Source organism: Asparagus officinalis, chromosome 5 (assembly GCF_001876935.1).
Source record: "Asparagus officinalis chromosome 5, Aspof.V1, whole genome shotgun sequence".
In the NCBI taxonomy this organism is placed as follows: Eukaryota; Viridiplantae; Streptophyta; class Magnoliopsida; order Asparagales; family Asparagaceae; genus Asparagus; species Asparagus officinalis.
This window is the reverse complement of record NC_033798.1, coordinates 17,338,154-17,359,120: the sequence shown is the minus strand read 5'-3', so window position 1 is coordinate 17,359,120 and position 20,967 is coordinate 17,338,154. Positions and strand designations below refer to the sequence as shown.

General features: G+C 30.9%; 1 protein-coding gene and 1 long non-coding RNA gene across 2 annotated transcripts in view; both read left to right on the top strand.

Moving 5' to 3' along the window:
* LOC109843151 lies at positions 407–982 on the top strand. Its single transcript, XR_002247551.1, has 2 exons — positions 407–532; positions 770–982. It is a non-coding gene; the product is annotated as an uncharacterized LOC109843151 (long non-coding RNA).
* The window catches only part of LOC109841580 (GDSL esterase/lipase At1g54790-like), a 12,008-nt gene continuing 3,757 nt past the window's right edge, over positions 12,717–20,967 (top strand). The window contains exon 1 of the mRNA XM_020410540.1: positions 12,717–12,822. Within this exon, the coding sequence (XP_020266129.1) occupies positions 12,717–12,822 (106 nt within the window). The remainder of the gene's footprint in view (positions 12,823–20,967) is intronic.

The following is a 20,967-nucleotide window of genomic DNA, read 5'->3' as shown; positions in this document are numbered from 1 at the left end:
TGGGGTGCGATCATGTTTACACAACGTCTCCCAGTTTTGGAGTAACAGTAGAGGCCAGTGTGAAGAATAGTGGGAATAAGGGGTTACATACATGGACAAAAAAATAATGTTGAGAGTCAGAGCGTGCTGGGTGTTATGGTGGAGGTGGTTAGGGGTGAGGTTGTTGTTTGCAAATCAGTCGCCCCTAAAAAAAAGGGGGGGGGGAGACAGAGAAGTTAATGATTCTCTTTACAATTTCAACTATCATATAATGCCTCAGTTTGAATACTGGACCTCCATGCATTAGATTTTAGATTTTCTAACATATGCTAAACTACTTTAGAAATTTAAGGTATTTTCCTTTCTGGAACCAACACATTCTGACGCTCTGAAGACTTATCAACTTAAGAACTTCCTATTATAAATTGCTGCTAAGATAACTTCTTTTGTATCTATGCGACTTTATTATATTTCTCAGATTTCAGTACTCTTGCAGGAGGAATCGATATGCTTTATGTCTTGAGAATTTTTTGCTCCTTTCATCACGCTTCTGGTACTCATGGATCAATATGTTCTCTTAACTTCCTTTTCAAACATCTTTTTTCCCCAATTTTATTATCATCATTGCAAAAATTACTTTAGCCTTTTTTGTTAAAATGGTTGGATTTGGTTGTGGCAACAAACAAGCATGATGTACATTGTTCTCTTAACTTCCTTTTCAAACATCTTTTTTCCCCAATTTTATTATCATCATTGCAAAAATTATGCTGTTTCATGAAAATTTACACAGGTACAGAAATGATAAAAGCCAAGATTGAGATTGATACTGACAGGTTCCTAGTGAGTATTTGACATTGAGGAACAAGTTTTTGGAAACAAATAGAGAATATAGTCTTTGACCGAGAAGTTTTATGTTTTGTAATCAAATGTTGATGTACATTGTTTGAATGTTAGTTCGGTACGATATTTTCTGAGTTGAAATGTTGGTAGTGTGGATTTAATACTTTATAGTTTTTATACTATACTGATGTATGTTGGCACTTATCATTATGGTTGATTATGCTCAACATAATCAGTTTTATATTGTGTATTAAAATTTAACTTGGCCATGTTCTTAAAAAGATTGTCCAGGTAATTGAATACTATATTATTTTGACGTAGGAAACCAAGAACAGGTCCGATTGAGTTGTTGCAATAGCTCGATTAAAACTATTGCGATAGCTCGATCAAAACCGCTGCGATAGCTCGATCCAAACTGTTGCGATAGCTCAATCTAAACTGTTGCGTTAGGTCTTTTAAAACTGTTGCAATAGCTCCAACTATCTCCGTAGCTCTATCAAAACCATACTTATAGCCTACTAAAACCGTTGCGTTAGGTCTTTTAAAACTGTTGCAATAGCTCCAACTGTCGCCATAGCTCTATCAAAACCATTGCTATAGTCTACTAAAACCGTTGCGTTAGGTTTTTTAAAACTATTGCAATAGCTCCAACTGTCGCCGTAGTTCTATCAAAACCATAGCTATAGCCTACTAAAACAATTGCGTTAGATCTTTTAAAACTATTGCAATAGCTCCAACTGTCGCCGTAGCTCTATGAGAACCATAGCTATAGCCTATTAAAACCATTACTGTAACTGCTTGCCTTTTAAAACCGTTGCGTTAGATGCGGGGGCAACGGTTCAAAAAACCGTCGCAATAGAGTTCAAAACTGTTACGGTAGAGGTAGGGCAACGGCAGTATATGAGGCGGTTTGAGAACCGTCGCACTTGCTCAAGGGCGACGGTTCCATGGCTAACGCAACGGTTTTGAACCGTTGCGTTAGAGCAAATATGTGGTAGTGGTGCAACCACATATTTGTGTTCAAGAACAAATGTTTCCAGAGGGGCATAATCTTCTTGAGGACAAGGGAAAACCTGGGGAAACTGATATTTCCTCCATCTATGTTTTTGTATTAGGTTCAGTGTTTACAATTTTAATATTTCTAGTATGTACCATTGTAGTGTTTGTTGGTTTCTCTATTAGGGGAAACATGTGATGTGATTCGTGTATGATTCTTCAATGTGAGGATAAGCTTGCATAACTTGGGTCATTTTGTACATAGTTTGTACTCAATTTTGAGCTTGTTTGTGGTAAGTTTGTGTCATGATTCGTGTATGATTTTGTACTTAGTTTGTACTTCAATTTTGTATCATGTTGCCTTTAGTGCGAGTGATGAATCATGGAGCCTGTACCAACTGAAGTATTTAATCAACATACAACTACTAAAGACACATTCAACGGTTAAGGACTTTTGTAGATGTTCAATGCATGACCCCAAGCCACATAACCATAAGAATTGTTCTCCTTGATAAGTTGACAATTATCCACTTTGAAACTGTTCACCATAACGAAATATCAGCATTACATTACATGAATGTATATCAGCATTATCCACTTGAAACGTATCCATGACGACACAAACATGAATGCACATCCAAATGCAACAAACATCCAAAAACATACAAATATCAGCATTACATATTCGCAAAAAGAAATACGAACAACAAAATACTATGTAAAAAGAGGAAGGGATTATAACTACTCACTCTTTAAGACCATCAATCAAGTCTGGGTTCACACTAAAAGTCGAACTAGACGACACAACGAGGTAATTATCAACGGGCTTATACAAAACCAAAGCTCATGTAATTCATTTGCATTATTTAATCAACATACAACTACTAAAGCCTGCAATACAAACTACAATAAAAGACATTCCCAGTAATTCATTTGCATTACTAAAGACATTCCCAGTAATTCATTTGCATTACTAAAGCCTGCAATACTCTACAATCCAGCTTTGAACAACCATAATAAAACTCATAATTCTCTCAGTTTTATCTTACATTACATTTCTGGCTTTGAAAACAGTAGTTCATTGAAATAATCCATTGCAAAGAAGGTTGTGCCGTGGATATACATTGATAATTCTTCTTTGTTTCCTCATCTTCTCACAAGATTCCTCTTCTTCTTCTCCATAACTTGGGTTAGCTGCAAATTTCATGACATATATTCATCAAATGAGACAATACATGGATAAGGTTAACTGTATTGTATTACTAAAACCATAAGTGCAGCTATACATGAGGTCATTTAGTCAATTCCTCACTGAATCAAATGTGCACGATATAGGACAATTCTATACTTGAAAAAAGCTAAACATATAAGAAATTCACAAATGAGCTACATATGAAAAAAAAAATAATTATACCTTGGCAAGTTGACTTTACAGCTCGTTCTATAATGCCCGAGCTCACCATATCTACTACATATACGCTTCTTCCTCTCTTTCTTTTCTTGTGCTTGTTCTAAGCCTGACTGAATTCTAGTAGCATTGCATGGACGACCTTTAGTCCTTACAGATCTATCAGGATCACGAACTGTAATATGAGGAATGTGGTCCATTGTATGTGAAATAGGTGCGGAAATCTGAGGATTATCTTCTGTTTCTCTAACTTCTTCTTCAACTGATTCTATGAACTTGGTTAACACATTATCTAATTTCTGCATCCTCTCTTCTAAATCAAATGCAAGCTCGAGCACATTATTGAATTTTACTCTTAAAGTCTAAGATTTCAACACATTAATCTTCTCTTCACAGCTTATGATGTTTCTTCCAAATACAATATTGCCAACCCCAATATTATGATATCGAGCATGTATAGTCCAACGGTGTAGGATGTAATGGTCGGGTAATGAAGAAATTTGCCTAGCCATCATTAGAGACAATATTGTAGGATCTGAAATAGATACACTAGAACACTAGAGGGGGGGTGAATAGTATTCTTTTAAAATTTATGCAAAGTAGATTATAAATTGCAAAGAAAAATGGCAATCTTAGAAATTCATAATCACAAACACAAGGATTTATACTGGTTCCACCAATCCGGTGTACATCCAGTTCCCAAGCAAATCCCGCTTGAGAGTTTTCACTATGATTTTGAATAAACTTACAAAATCAAAACGCAAACCTGACCAATTTGCAAGTCCCTGCAAATTGCAACACCAATTGACAAACATCTTGCCAATTTGCACACCAATATCTAAACCAAGAGATTTACACCTCTCACACCTTGAGAGAACTTTTGAAGCAACAATTTCAATTCCTATAAACCTTGATTTGTAGTGTAGTAGTGGCTTAGGAATGATTCTAACTTCTGTAAATTACCTAAACAATAAATATTTGAATGATGTTCAAAGGCAATTTCAGAAACTTTTCTTTTTCTCAAAATCTGAATATTTTTCACTTGAAAAAATGCACAAAGATCAAAGCTTATGGGTATGTAAGTCTCTGCATTTTTTCTGAACTGATAACCTATTTATAGCCATTGAAAAGATAATTTTTTGAACTTTAAAAACGTTTAAAAACGGCTATAAACAGTCACAAATTCAAACTTTGAAATCTAGAAAAACTATATCTATAGTCGACTACAATACAGATTAGTCGACTACACTGAGTTCAAACAGACTCTGTGTATTCAGAAAATTTCTCAGTAGTCGACTACAATGCTCATTAGTCGACTACACTGTATTTTGACAGAAACTTGTAAAATAAAATTTGCCTTCAGTAGTCGACTATAATGTAGATTAGTCGACTACACTGTAAAACAACAGAAACTTATGTTTCTGTCAAACACTTAAGTAGTCGACTATAATGTAAATTAGTCGACTATACTGTAAAATAACAGAAACATATATTTAAGTTTTATACACGAGTAGTCGACTACTATTCTAATTAGTCGACTACTAAGAGTAAAAATTGTGAAATAAAATATTTTTATACTTAAGTTTTAACTATAATTCTAATGGTTAACATAGGGGATTTCTATAGTTAACCAACACACTAAGCCTGTGTTAGTGTGTTCTAATATTGTGTGTGTTTGTGTGTGTGATCAAGGCTTGTACAATAATTCTAAATAAAGAAAATGTAAAATACATTATCTCATATGTTCTTCATTTTCTTCACTTCATAATGCCTTGAAATCAACTTGCACTTGTTCATATTCTGATATTGAAATCTGCATATAAAAGTTAGTGCACACATTGTATAAATTGTTATCATCAAAATATTCTCATGGAGATATGATATTCAACATTCTCCCACTTTTTGATGATAACAAATAATTTATGCATAAGTATGTATATTATAATCAGATTTAAACATAATAAAATAACCATACTTACTCCCCCTGCATATATGCAAATTTAAGTCTATAACAATACATAACAATACCTATTTATCCCTCTTTGTTATCAACAAAAAGAGAAAAATATTTATGCTAAACATGACATTATTTCTTCAACATGAGCTAACACTTCAAACAAATCATCCAGGTTATGAACATAGTCCATAACTTCACCCATCCAAATAGGTAGGTAAAGACTTGCCATAAAGACCAAAATTTCCACAATGTTCATCACCATGATCTGTTTAAAATATGTAGCACATATATTAACTAACCAAACATCATCATAGATAATTAAACACACAATCAACATACTTAACATAGTAGCAACATAAATAACACATTACATAAGTCCTAACAACTCACAACTGCAAAGTTTTTGATACTTAAACAAAATAACATAATTGTTTTAAAACTTAACATAAAAACATCCTAAGGTGCTGGAGGAGGTTGCTGTCCTTGAAAATATGCATTAAGCTTTGTGTCCAAGTCTTCAAACTTCTTGATTAGCTCTTCTTGATTACTAATGATATATGAATTCTGAGAATATAGAGCTCTTTGACCAGTTTCAAGTTCAAGGATACGTGCACTTAAAGTGTTGTATTGCATGTCTGAAAAGCATGAGGGTTCTGTAGGAAATGGTGGTGGTTGACTAGAAGAAGCTCCTACTTGAGTTGAAGATTGTGGAATATCTTGTGGAATTTCTTCTTGATGTGGTTCATTTTGAGGATTTTGTTCTTGAATTTCAAAATTTGTCAACTTCATCCTTGTTAGGGCATTGGAATCAAAGAATTCAATGGAACGGACAACAGAATTTTCAGATTGGAGATCCACATGAAATTTGTGAAAGATTTTTGTTAAAAAGGTACCATAAGGAAGAAATCCTCTTGGTATTGTCAGAATATTATCAAAGTAAATTTCAGCCCAATTAACTTGGATATTTCCCATTATAGCATATAGAGCTTTTTCTAAATCTAGAGGAATGAAATGAAAACTCCCAGTTTTTAGAAATAGGTTATAAGCTAGGATTCGTGCAATGAACCAAGGAATTGGACGAAGTTTGTTTAAGTTATTTAAAGATTTGCTATATCCATGAAGAAATATATGATTAGATAAAAGATCAGAATCGTTCATCCTAACTGACCTAAGAGAAACTCCTTGATAAGGAATATTGAAGATTTTTCCAATTGACTTTGTAGTTAAGTCAATCTCTATTCCTTTAATAAGAGTCTTAAGTTTTTCAGAATCACCTATAGTTCCCACACGTTCTATATTAGTATAGAATAGTTGCACAAGAAATGGATATGTGGGTTTTTTTATTTTCAGCAAAGAATAATTCAAGCAAGCCCACATTTTCAAAATATGACCCAAAATTCCAGGGAATAAAATCATCAAATTTCACAAATCGTCCTGGAAGAACTTCAAAAGATGATATTTTGTTAAATTCTTCTAATAAATCAGGACTTTTTAAATAGATGATGATTTTATCATTGACAGAGGTATGGGTTTGCTTAACTTTCGTAGATCTAGACATGATGAAACAGATAAATAACCAAAAATTCAAAGATCAAGTTTAGAAATATACCCCAAACTGTTTGAAACCCTAGATTAGTCGACTATAGCTTGGATTAGTCGACTACTGAGCTTGACTGCTTGACAAATTTGAAAGAGAATTGAAGAAATTGATGAAAGAATTGAGAATAATGAAGATGCCCTAACCTGGATTCATTGGTTCTGAAGAGGAAGAAGAAGATAGTCGGTTTTATCTTTTAAAAGAAATAACATTGAATGGTTCAGATTTGATAGTAAAATGAATGTAGGGTTAAGATTTGATCTTTGATATGTGGCTAGGATTGATAGAGTTAAAAATCTATGGTTGAGATGAGTTTTACTTAAATGAAACGGGTATTGGGTATTGGGTTTTGGATTTGAATCTAAGAAAAAATTCAATAAGCTTTAAAACTGTAAAACTATGAGTTCAGAATCAATAGTCGACTAATAGTAAAAGTAGTCGACTACACTGTAATCGACAGCAAGATGATTTTCAGTTTATGACTCAGAGTAGTCGACTATAAATGAAAGTAGTCGACTAAACTGTAAACAACAGAAAGTTGATTTTAAGAAATTAACTTAGAGTAGTTGACTATAGAAGCAAGTAGTCGACTATACTGTAATTTACAGAAAAACTTATATGTAAGACTTGTGCATGTAGTCGACTATAAGTCAAATTAGTCGACTATTAAGGGTATAAATACATATGTGTTTGTTTTAAAATTTTAATTTAAATCTTCAATTGAACATATACCTAATTCCCTTCTTAATTTAACATAAATTTCTTCTTTTAAGGGTTTTGTTAATATATCTGCTATTTGTTTATCTATAGGTATAAATTCTAATAAAATGTCACCTTTAAGCACATGATCACGTAAAAAATGATGTCTAATATCAATGTGTTTTGTACGTGAATGTTAAATAGGATTTTTAGATAAATTAATTGCACTAGAATTGTCACACATAATGGATGATATTGGACAAATTATACCATAATCAGATAAAGTTTGTTTCATCCATAAAATTTGAGCACATGCAAGACTTGTAGCAATGTATTCAGCTTCAGTTGTTGATAATGATACTGAATTTTGTTTTTTACTAAACCAAGATACAAGTGAATGTCCTAAGAAATGACATGTTCCACTTGTACTTTTTCTATCAGATTTACAACCGGCAAAATCAGCATCACTATATGATATTAATTCAAAAGAACTATGTTTTGGATAATATAAACCATAATTTGTAGTATCTTTAATATATCTAAATATTCTTTTTAATGCTTTAAGATGTGATTCTTTAGGATTAGATTGAAATCTAGCACATAAACATACACTAAACATAATATCAGGTCTACTTGCAGTAATGTAAAGAAGTGATCCAATCATACCTCGATATATCTTTTGATCAACATTCTTACAATTTTCATCTTTGTCAAGTGATGTAGTAGTACTCATTGGTGTTGGTTTGCTTGTTGTATTTTCCATTCCGAAACGTTTGAGTAAATCTTTTGCATACTTGCTTTGATTGATGAATATTCCTTCTTTCAATTGTTTAATTTGAAGTCCAAGAAAGAAATTTAGTCTACCCATGTGACTCATTTCAAATTCATCCTGCATAGTCTTAGCAAATTCTTGACAAAGATTATTGTTAGTAGAACCAAAAATAATATCATCTACATATATTTGAATTAGTAAAATATCTTTATTTATTTTCTTAATAAATAATGTTGAATCAACTTTTCCAATATCAAAACCTGAAGTTAAAAGAAATTTCTTTAATCTATCATACCATGCACGAGGTGCTTGTTTAAGACCATATAATGCTTTCTTAAGTTTAAAAACATGATTTGGAAAACTTTCATGTTCAAAACCTGGAGGTTGTTCTACAAAAACTTCTTCATTTATAAAACCATTTAAAAAAGCACTTTTAACATCCATTTGAAATAATTTAAAATTCATAAAACATGCAAATGCAAGTAAAATCCTAATTGATTCTAATCGTGCAACTGGTGCATAAGTTTCATCATAATCAATTCCTTCTTCTTGATTATAACCTTGAGCAACTAATCTAGCTTTGTTTCTAACAACTTGACCAAATTCATCTAATTTGTTTCTAAAAATCCATTTTGTTCCAATAATGGATTTATTTTGAGGTCTAGGTATAAGATCCCAAACATTATTTCTAGTAAATTGATTAAGTTCATCTTGCATAGCAATTATCCATGAATCATCAAGAAGTGCTTCTTTTATATTTTTAGGTTCAATAGTTGAAATAAAAGCATTATGAGCAATCAAATTAAAATGTGATCTAGTAGTTACTTTGTCAGATATATTTCCTATAACTAAATCATGTGGATGATTTTTAACTTCTACAAAATCTTTAGGTAAATCATTTGTAAAGATTCTTCAATAACTAATGTTCTTTTGTTATATATTCTATATGCTTTACTGTGATTAGAATATCCAACAAAAATTCCTTCATCAGATTTAGAATCAAATTTATCTAAGTTATCCTTTGTGTTTAAAATAAAACATTTACAACCAAAATTTTTAAAGTAAGATACTTTAGGAATTTTATTATAAAACAATTCATAAGAGGTTTTCTTTAAAATAGGTCTTAATAAAACTCTATTTAATACATAACAAGCTGTTGATACGGCTTCTGCCCAAAAATATTTAGGTAAATTACTATCACATAACATGGTTCTAGCACATTCTTGTAAGGTTCTATTTTTCCTTTCTACAACTCCATTTTGTGGAGCAGCACGAGGAAAAGAAAAAGTATGTGATATACCATGTTTATCACAAAAATTTGCAAATAATTCATTTTCAAATTCACCTCCATGATCACTACGTATAGAAATAATAGATGTAGATTTTTGATTTTGAATTCTTTTGCAAAATATAGAAAAGTCATTAAAAGCATCATTTTTATGTTTGAGAAAAATTACCCATGTGAATCTAGAATAATCATCAACAAGAACAAATGCATATCTACTTCCATTTAAAGATGCTACTCTAGATGGACCAAAAAGATCTATGTGAATTAATTCTAATGGTCTATTTGTAGATATTATATTTTTAGATTTGAAAGAAGATTTGTGCATTTTTCCTTGTTGACATGCATCACAAAAATTATTTTTAAAAGACATATTAGGTAAACCATTTACTGAATCATTTTTAGAAATCTTAGACATGTGTTTAAAGTTAACATGTCCAAAACGTTTATGCCATAAAATAGAATCATTAGATGATGCAATAAGATAATGTTCATTTGAAATATTTTTCATAGATAAAACAAATATGTTATTCTTTCTATGGTCTTTAAAAATAATAGTTATTAAATCAATATCATAAATTAAGCATGATTCTTTTTCAAAAACAATTTTAAAACCTTTATCACAAAGTTAACTAATACTAAGTAAATTATGTTTAAGACCATCAACTAATAAAACATTATCAATGATAGGTTTGTTTGGATTACCGACAGATCCAATACCGATGACTTTTCCTTTGTTGTTATCTCCAAAAGTAATGGTACCACCATCCTTGTTTTGAAAAGATGACAACAATTGTATGTTTCTAGTCATATGTTTGGAGCAACCACTATCTAAAATCCACCTATCTTTCTTGGGTACCTAAAATAATAAATATTTATATTTTGGTACCCATACTATGTTGGGTCCTTTAAATTAGCCTTTAGGAAACCAAACCCATGAAGAGTTTGATTTACTTAAATAGTTAGATGATAAACAAATATTTTTAATAAAATCAGAAATATAAAAATTCTTATGTAAAGAAGATAATTCTTTTGGAACCCAAATAGAAAAGAATTTTGATTTCTTTTTATACAAATTTTCATATTTATAATCATGCAAATCACAAGAAGGTTTTACAAAAATTGTATTCTTTGATTTGTTTTTATTAATTTGAAAACCTAATCCTTTTGTCTTTTGTGATTCTCTTTGAAAAGAAAGAATATTATTAAGATTTTCTTTTCCTTTATTAAATTTGCTTACATTTAAACATATATCTTCATATCTTGATTTAAAAGAAGAAATATCTTTATCTAAACTATTAATTCGAATATTTAACTTATTACATTCTGATTTTAAATATTTATTTTCATTAGATAAATTATCATTTTCTTTTAGTAAAGAAAAATTTTCTTCTTTTAATTCAACTAATTGAGAATTAGTAAAAGTAGAGGAATTTAAATCGGAAATTTCTTCAAGTAACCTTTTATTCTCACCTTTAAGAAAATTATGTGAAATTTTTAATCTTATAAAAGTTTCATATAATTCATTAAAAGCATCTAAAAGCTCTTCATTTTCACTTACATCATCTTGTGCCATGAAACACATGTGAGCACTTTCCTTTTCTTCAATTTCTTCATCTGAGGATGATTCATCACTATCATCCCAAGTGACCGCCATTGCTTTCCTCTTCTTGTTATTTTGAATATTGTTGAAGTTGTTGAAATAACTTGATTTTTGTTTATTCTTCAACATTGGACAATCTTTCTTCATATGCCCTGGTTTATTACACTTAAAACAAAGAGGGTTAGTTGAATTTGAATTCTTAAATTTAAAATTACCTCTTTTGATGAATTTTCGAAATTTTCGTGCAAACATGCCCATTTCTTCATCATTATCATCTGAATCTTTTGTGATGTCGGTGAATCTTGTGAACATTTCTCCAATAGTCTCATTTTCCTTCATCTTGAACAATTCAATTCTGTGCATAAGAACATAAATTTTAGATTCTTTAACTTTATTTGTACCTTCATGAGTTACCTCAAGTGTATGTCAAATATTATATGCAGATGTGGCCGTTGACACCCTATTGAACTCATTCTTGTCAAGTGCACAAAATAATGCATTCATTGCTTTTGAATCCAAATTTGCATTATTTCTTTGAGAAGTAGTCCATTCTGTAAAAGGAGTTGTTGGCTTCTCATATTTTGTTTCCACGACGTTTCAAAGTTCGTAGCCAATTGATTGAAGGTAAATCTCCATTCGGCACTTCCAATAATTGTAGTTCAAACCATCGAACATTAGTGGATGATTTGTAGAGTGACCTTCCTTGAATTGTGATGTATTTGTCGATGCCATCTTTCACCTTGCTCTGATACCAAATGTAGGATCTGAAATAGATACACTAGAACACTAGAGGGGGGTGAATAGTGTTTTTTAAAATTTATGCAAAGTAGATTATAAATTGCAAAGAAAAATAGCAATCTCAGAAATTTACAATCACAAACACAAGGATTTATATTGGTTCCACCAATCCGGTGTACATCCAGTCCCCAAGCAAATCCCGCTTGAGAGTTTTCACTATGATTTTGAATAAACTTATAAAATCAAAACGCAAACCTGACCAATTTGCAAGTCCCTACAAATTACAACACCAATTGACAAACACCTTGTCAATTTGCACACCAATCTCTAAACCAAGAGATTTACACCTCTCACACCTTGAGAGAACTTTTGAAGCAACAATTTCAATTCCTATAAACCTTGATTTGTAGTGTAGTGTAGTAGCAAAAGTTTCTGATCAGTCGACTCATCAGTTATGAGTCGACTCATAACTGTTCATGAGTCGACTCATCGGAGTTTTCCAGATTCGTTAAGGACTCTATTTACGCGTTTTCCTGTTTGGGTTGGGCTTGGTTATTTACCACTTTGCCACCCTCATATGTACACCCATATAAGCGATTGTTTTAGGGTTTAAAATAATCAGAGAGTTTAGTCAAGAGAGATTAAAATTGTAATTGAGATTTGGAGAGCATGTTCTTCAAATCTAGAGTGAGATTGTGAGAGATTGTAAATTACATACTCATAATCTAGAGAAGGTATTTTCTTTCACCCAACCCTGAGTTATTCTTGTGTTCTTATTGTTTTCTCCTTAACCCACCTTTGATAATTCCGCGATCAAAGGTGCTCGCACGACAAATCGTATCATGGAGGGTGGCGAGGGACTAGATCTCGTGGAGGAGGAGCGGCGTGTGAGAGATCTGAGAGAGATCGAGAGGGGGACTGGAGCTCGTCGTAGAGAGATCAAGAGGGGTAGGAAGAGCGATTGAGAAAATTGGGAATCTGAGTTTTTAGGGAGAGATCAGAGTTTTTGGGGAGAGAGAGAGAGAGAGTAGCATTTTTATTGAGAATCACATTGGAATTTTTTAGAAGCACCCAAGCAGTGCACGCTGGGCAGTGCTTCTATAGTTTTCTCTATATATGTACATATACATATACATACATATATATGTATATATATGTACATATACATATATATATATATATATATATATATATATATATATATATATATATATAATATATATATATATATATATAATAGTCATTATATATATTACTATATATATACTATAATATAATATATATATAGTATAACTATATATATATAATATATTATAACTATATAATATATAATATATATATATATAATAACAATATAAATACATAACATATATGTGATAATAGTATAATGTATATGTATATGTATATGTATATAATTATATGTATATATATATATATATTATATTATTATTTATATATATATATAATACTATATTTATATATTATATATATATATACTAAATATATTATATAATATATCATAGTTACTATATAGTTAATATAGTATATATATATATATATATATAACTTATAATATATATAATATATCTATATAATAATATATATTTATATATATTATAATATATTAATATATATATATATAGTATATATATATAACATACATATACATATAACAACTATATATATATATATATAAATATATGATATATTAATATATATTATAATATATATAATATATATATATATCTAATATACTGTGTGTGTGTGTGGTGTGTGTGTGTGTGTGTTGTGTGTGTGTGTGTGTGTGTGTGTGTGTGTGTGTGGGTGTGCATGTGTGGTATGAGAAGAAGTGGCTGTATGTTTCGTACGCAGCACAAATTTCAGTGCTCAGGTAGTGAGGTGCGCATATTCTCCTTCACTCATTCAAGATGGGGCGGCGGGACCACATGCACATGGGTGGGAAGTGTTGGGATATGGAACATTGAATGAGTGGATAGGAATGTTCTACCTCACTATCCAAGCACAAAATTTATACGAGTACCAAGGCATACCTTTTTCTATATATATATATATATATATATATATATATATATAATATATATATAAATATATAATATAATATATAATATATATATATATATATATATATATATATATAATATATATATATTATATATATTTAAATATATATATATATATATATATATGGTAGGGTTACAATACACCTACATACATACATACACACACCCCAGTTGCGTCCCTTTATAGACACTAAAAAATCCCCTAATTTTTTGTGCATCCAAAATTTTGTATATGATCATTTTTTAAGAGAAGATTAGCCTCATGAGACATCACATTAAAGGGGTAATTATTAGATTATTAAATTGTGTAGAGTATAAACATTAGAATATTATACTGTGAATTTGTACAAATTACAAGATGACAACAACATTGGATTGCGGTGGGAATGGAATTATTTGCTTAAAAGTCATAACTTTTCATAAAAGGATTTTCTCCTTCATGTACTATTAATAATCACATTTTATTACAATTTTATACCCTCATTATCTAGTTTATATGAATAAATTTATCACTAATAATTGTTTTTATCTTTAATTGCAGGTTAATCAAAAATAAAAGCCCAATATCTCTTCTCTCAATGAAGCTCACTAATTAAATGAAGAACTCAAGCATGAAAGCCCAAAAGAAGAAGAAATGCCAAAGAAGCCCAAGTCCAGAGTATAAAAGAAGAAGAAGCTGCAGATTGCAATTGCAGCGCACTGGGCAGCGATACCCCTATCGATGCTACCATCGATGCCATCTGTTACAAATCTAAGGTTGAAATTCATGGTTTTTGGATAAGATTTCAATCCAAGGGCTCTCATTCACTGATGTTTACTATAAATAGGGGTAGAGAGTGAGGGGTTAGAGGTGTAAAAAATTTTGTAACTCCTTTTGGAGAGGAGGGCTACTCTTAATTGAGAAGGCCTTCTAAATTTATAACTTTTTGTTATAATTAATGAAATATTTTTTTTACCACTTTAAAATTTTCTCTTCTTCTCTTTGTTGGATGATGAAGATAAAGATGAAGATGGTGATTAATTTGGATGTTTGTTTTTCTTATTTCTCTTTTATTGCTTATTAGTTTAGATTTATTTTCTTGCTTGTAATTAGATTTTATTTTTTTGTTTAAATAGCCAAGAGGCTAGAACCCTCTTGCCTTAGATTTATTTTATGCTTATAGATTAGATTTATTTTATGTTTATAGAGTAGATTTAGTTTCTTGTATTTAATTTTTGTGATTTATTTTGTATTTTAGATTTTGTAATTTATTTTGTAGTTAGATTTTAATTTCTTGCACTATTCACCTTAAGGCTTGAACCCTCTTGGGTTTAGTTTTTCTTTTTATTTATTTTCACGTTCTTTGATTCGTCTTTAGGCTAGAACCCTTTAGGGAATCACCTTTTTCTAAGAAGTGGATTCAATTCTAGATTACCCATATTTTTAATTGAATCCGCTATCTTTACATTCTTGATTTTTTTATTTGTTTCTCGATTTTATTCATTCTTCCTTCTTGCCTTGTTGATCACATTTATTTTTTACTCACATCCACTCTTAAAAACATTGATTTACACACTATCTTCTTGCCTTGTTGATCACATTTATTTTTTACTCACATCCACTCTTAAAAACATTGATTTACACACTACACTTTCACTCTCAATCTCTTGACAATCACATTCACTCATCACTCCTATTTGTCACGCACACAACATAAGAACCGATTTTATATTTTCTCCTACAAAACACCTTCCTCGTGGGATCGATATCTTTATACTATAACTTGACACGGTTGTACACTTGTAACATTTTTGGTACATATTTATACCGCATTAAGTTTTTGGCGCCGTTGTCGGGGAAGGTACTTAAGTAGGTTTTAATTATTTTGGTTCTTTAACTTGTGTGTTTATTGTGAAGGAAACGCTTGGAGCTTGAAGATCGCAGATTTGAGAACTAGGATTTGAAGATTTGGTTTCGGGTAAGTTTTTTTCTAGCGTTTTCAATTCCACCCTTTTAGTTAGCTTCACAATTAGAGACAATTAGGATTAAAAAAAAGATTTTATTTTTGTTGACCATAATAAAATCCATTTTTCACTTTGACATTTACTAACAAGATAATAAATTCAAATAATTTTCTCCTTCTCATTTGTTTGATTGTTAACCCTAATTAAAAAAAAGATTTTTTTTCCATCCTTTTTAGTTGCTTTTAATTCATAGGGTTGCATTTCATATTGTTAGTAGGAATTCACCAAGTGATTTGAATATCTTGATTTGGTACACACTTAAAAATATTTTTAAGGGTAAAACCCCATAATTAAGATAAGGTGAGGGATTTTATCACCCTTTCCTTAGCCCAAAAATCACTAATTCCTCACTACACCACCCAAGTCTAATAAAACTCATTAAACGTTGGCCCTAAGGACTCGAGCTCAATAAGAAACAAGAAATCCTTAAGTGAACCGGTTTAAAGTTTTCTCGGATTAGTTGGTGTTTAAAGCAAGGTTTAGGGGTTGCGTAAAGCGCTCCGCAAGGAACGATGTACTTAATTGATCTTTGATCACCCTCTAGTATTATCATTACCTGGCTAACTACTCGGGTAAAAATTTAATCTTTTCACTTTAGGAGTTTTTGGTTAGGAGCTAGTCTAGTTGAGTTAGGCTTAACCCTAGAGTTAGAGTGATTGAAAAGTGATTGATTTTGATTTGATTTAGTTAGGATTTTCCTCTTTTTCCATTCTCTTCTCATTAAAAAAACTAACTTTTATAAAAAAAAAGTTTTAAAAAAATAGTTTTGATGTATGCAACTGTGGATTAGGGATAATACACATCGATTAATTCGTTTTAAACCAATCATAGAAATGGAGCATCCTAATCCACCCGTTCTTTAAGATATGTGCTATCCCATTAGGAATGCAATCCCCTCTCGCATTAGGCTCCCCGAAACAAATGGAATAAATTTTGAGCTTAGACCACATTACATAAACATGCTTTCCAAATTCCTTAGAAATGAAACAAAAAATGCATATATTTTTATCTCAGAAATTGAGGAAGTGTGTATTACGATTAAAATGAGAGAATTAACAGAAGATGTGATCAAACTCAGATTTATTCCATTTGCTCTCAAAGACAAAGCAAAAAAATAGCTGTATAGCTTACCCGTAAATTCCATCACTACTTGGGAAGAATTTATCATCGTTTTTCTTAAAAAAAAATTTCCTATCCATAAAATGGTGAAGCTAAGAAACAACATCATGAATTTTAAAAATTGTCCCAGGAGAACCTTTTTGGAAGTATTTTGACCGATTTAAAGATCTTCTCATCCAATGTCCTCATCACGGTTTAGAAAAATGGCGATTGTGCCAAATAATTTATGAGGGATTAGATTATTCTGCAAAAACTTTCTTAGAATTAATGTGCCATAGGGATTTCATGAGGAAAAACGCTGATGAAGCTTGGGAGTTTTTAGAGAGTTTTTTCGAGAAAACAATGCAATGGGAACACTGTGATGACAGGGTTTCATCAGTTCTTAATTCTAAGTCTAGTGGTCCTTCCTTGGAGTCAAACATTACTTCTGAAGCGAAGATGGCGACAATTCTGCGAAGGTTAGAAGCCTTAGAAATTAAGGAACGAGCTCCAGCTCAAATTAATCATGTTTCTGCCCAAGGATGTCATAATTGTCAGTCTCCTACCCACGATTCAGAGGAATGCCCTCTCCTAGGAAACAACCATGCATTAGAACAGATGAACGCTATATTCTAGCGCCCTAGAAATGATTCATTTTCTCCAACCTACAATCCTGGTTGGAAAAATCATCCCAACTTTGCATGGAATCAAGAAAATTTTCCCGGAACTCAAAACTTCACTCCCGCTTCGACCCAACAATTTTCTAGGAGAAACACAGTTCCTTTCAATCCACAATTTCAACAACCCAATCTGCCGTATCAAAATCAGTCTCCTCTTCATCAAGCTGTAATTCAGACTCCTCACAATCCAGATCAGGATAAACGTCTCAATGTCTTGGAAAGGGGTTTGAAAACCATAATTAAGGCCTCCACTCAAACCACGAATATGTTGACTCAACCATCCAGCATTCTGAATTCCTTTATGCAATTAACCGGACAAATGCTCAATTCTAATACTCAAGTTATAGCTAGATTAGAATCCCAACTTGATCAACTAGCTAGTGCCGTGAGTGAAAGAGAGAAAGAAAAATTTTCGAGTAACCCGTGGTCAACCCTAAGGACACAGGATGCAGTTCATCCTATGCAGCTCAAGTGAATGCAATCCATTCACTTCGGTCAGGTAGACAGGTCGATAATCAAGTGAAAACTCCTCCAAATCAAACTTTTGATCCAGTACAAATTCTTTCTCCTTCTCCTTCTGATGAATCTATGCAACAATCACTCCCCTCAGATGATCAAGAACCTGAACCGGAATCTGAGCCAGCTTTTGATAGGTTTAGACCAGTTGCTCCTTTTCCAGATAGACTCAGACTTAGGAAACACTCCCCTCAAGAGGAGAAGATCCTAGAAAAATTCAAGCAGGTTAAGATTAATATTCCTCTCTTAGATGTAATTGAACAAATTCCATCTTATGCTAAAATTTTAAAAGAATTATGCACTAAGAAGATAAGAATAAATGTTCCAAAGAAAGTCTTTTTAGCCGCCAATATCAATGAAATGCTATCAAATCCCATACCTTTGAAACATAAAGATCCAGGTTCCCCATCATTTCATATATCATTGGTAATACTCATATTGATAAGACGCTTTTAGACTTAGGGGCCAGTATTAATTTGCTTTCATATTCAGTCTACCGGTTTTTAGGTCTAGGTGTACTAAACCCAACCAAATACATCTTACAATTGGCTGATAGATCTGTTAAGGTCCCTATGGGTGAGTTAGATAATGTTCTAATTAAGGTTGGAGATTTTATTTTTCCAGTTGATTTTGTAGTCTTGGAAACAAAGCCTGTTTCCAATCCCAAAGGACAGACACCTGTCATCTTAGGACGATCTTTCTTAGCCACTTCTAATGCTCTCATCAACTGTAGAACTGGTCAAATAAAACTGTCCTTTGGAAATTTGACTGCTGATCTTAATATTTTTAATCCAGGGGACCAACCAAATAATCAGCCTCTAGAAATAAATTACATTAAGGAAAGATCAGAAGAAGAAGAAGAAGAAGAAGAAGAGTCTGATTTAAGTTTTGAGAAAATTTTTGATGAAGAGTTAAAGTTTTTAGAAGAAGCAGATCAGGTCCTTGAGAATAATAAAACTGCGTTAAACATTTCCTGCTTTGAATTAAATTTTGAAGAACTCTTTCTTGATGAACTTAGATTCTTAGAGAATAATCAACAACCAAAATTTTAGAACTTTACAGAAGAATTGGTTGATAGAAAATAAAACTTCACAGTCCAAGAATCTAAGTTCATTAAGAAATGTAAAATGCATAACACCAATAATACCTACCTTACTTTGTTACAAGAATTATTAAACACCCCGAAATGCTTGGAATTTTACATTATTGATTATATCATTCTGAATTTATTTAAAATCCAGAGAAGAATTTTCAACAATAAGATAGGATTCAATGTAGAATACGAGCTCTTCGTGTTGAACACTTCATTCTACATTATTTGTTTTGTTTATTTCAGAATAACAAAAAGAATTTATTCTTCTCTTATTCGAGAGTTTCTTATAAAGTTGAAAAAAAGAAAAAAAGAAAAAAAAGAGAAAAGAATAAATAAATAAAAAAAGAGAAAGAAGAATAAAATTTTGATTTCATCCTCCTCAGACCAAAGGTAATTGCAGCTTTTTATTAGCTGATCAAATGTAAGTACTTCACTTCTTATCTGCTTTACTTTGTGCATCATAGAGTTTGCATTGAGGACAATGCAAAATTTAGGTGTGGGAGTAGGAATTAGTTAATTTTTCTCTTTGTTTTACATTTTTTGTTGCATTTTTGTCATTTTTTTCCTTTTCCAAAAAAAATTATAAAAATATCGTCACTTGCCAAATTGATAGAGTTATATAATAATTGATTTATTTGATAAATTTTAAATTTTTTTAATCTGTTATTTACTCAAGTTCACCTTTTATGATAACTCTAAATAAAGTTCTTAAGAAATGATTTTCAAAGTAGTATACTTTACTTAAGCCTTAACTTAGATTTTTATTTAAAATAATGGAATGCATGCTTAGCTTAGAGTTAAAAATAATTTTTCAAAGTGTCTTGACTTACATATTTTTTAGAATATATATACATTTAAAAAAAATTAAAAAAAAAGAGTGCGAAAAATGGGCACAAAAAAAAACTCTTTAATTCAAGGTGATTCTATCTTATAAAGCCTAAGTTGACCGAGTAATTAAGCCCAAAGAATATTTTCATATATAATGACCTAAGCTCAATTGGGTTGGGATCCATTGGCCCAAAACTCGTTAAATGGTCGCTTAGAAAGCCCGTTAAAGTAGAAAAAAATCACCAAGGAAGAAAGAGTTAAAAATAATAATAATAAAATACTAATAAATGTTTTATATATGTATATATGGTATTGGAAAATATTTTAGATCAAGCAACTTAAATATTATTTTAAACAAAGAGTTAGCATGTTCTTTTCAAAACTTTTAAATTAAATTTCTAACTTTGTTTTGGTTTTGTATTGCTACAATGAGAAGATTTTCTAGGAAATATACCTTAGAGTTATATATAAAAATATTTTCTTGAGTAAAATTTTAGAATTTTAGGGTGGTTTTTTATAATTTGAACTTTTGAAGGTGTTTCTATAATTTTTGAGATATTGAGGGTGTTAATTAAAATATTTAAATTTAAATATCAAAAATTTTAGGAGTATCATGGTAATCTCTTGAATTCATCTGTGTTGTTTGTAAGTTTTAAAATTTTAGAATTTTAATGTGCTTATCTGTAATTTAAAGTTTTGAGGGTGTTTCTATAATTTTTTAGATATTGAGGTGTTAACTGTAAATTTTAAATTCTTTGCAAACTGATGTTATTTTTTTAATTTCATGTTTTTT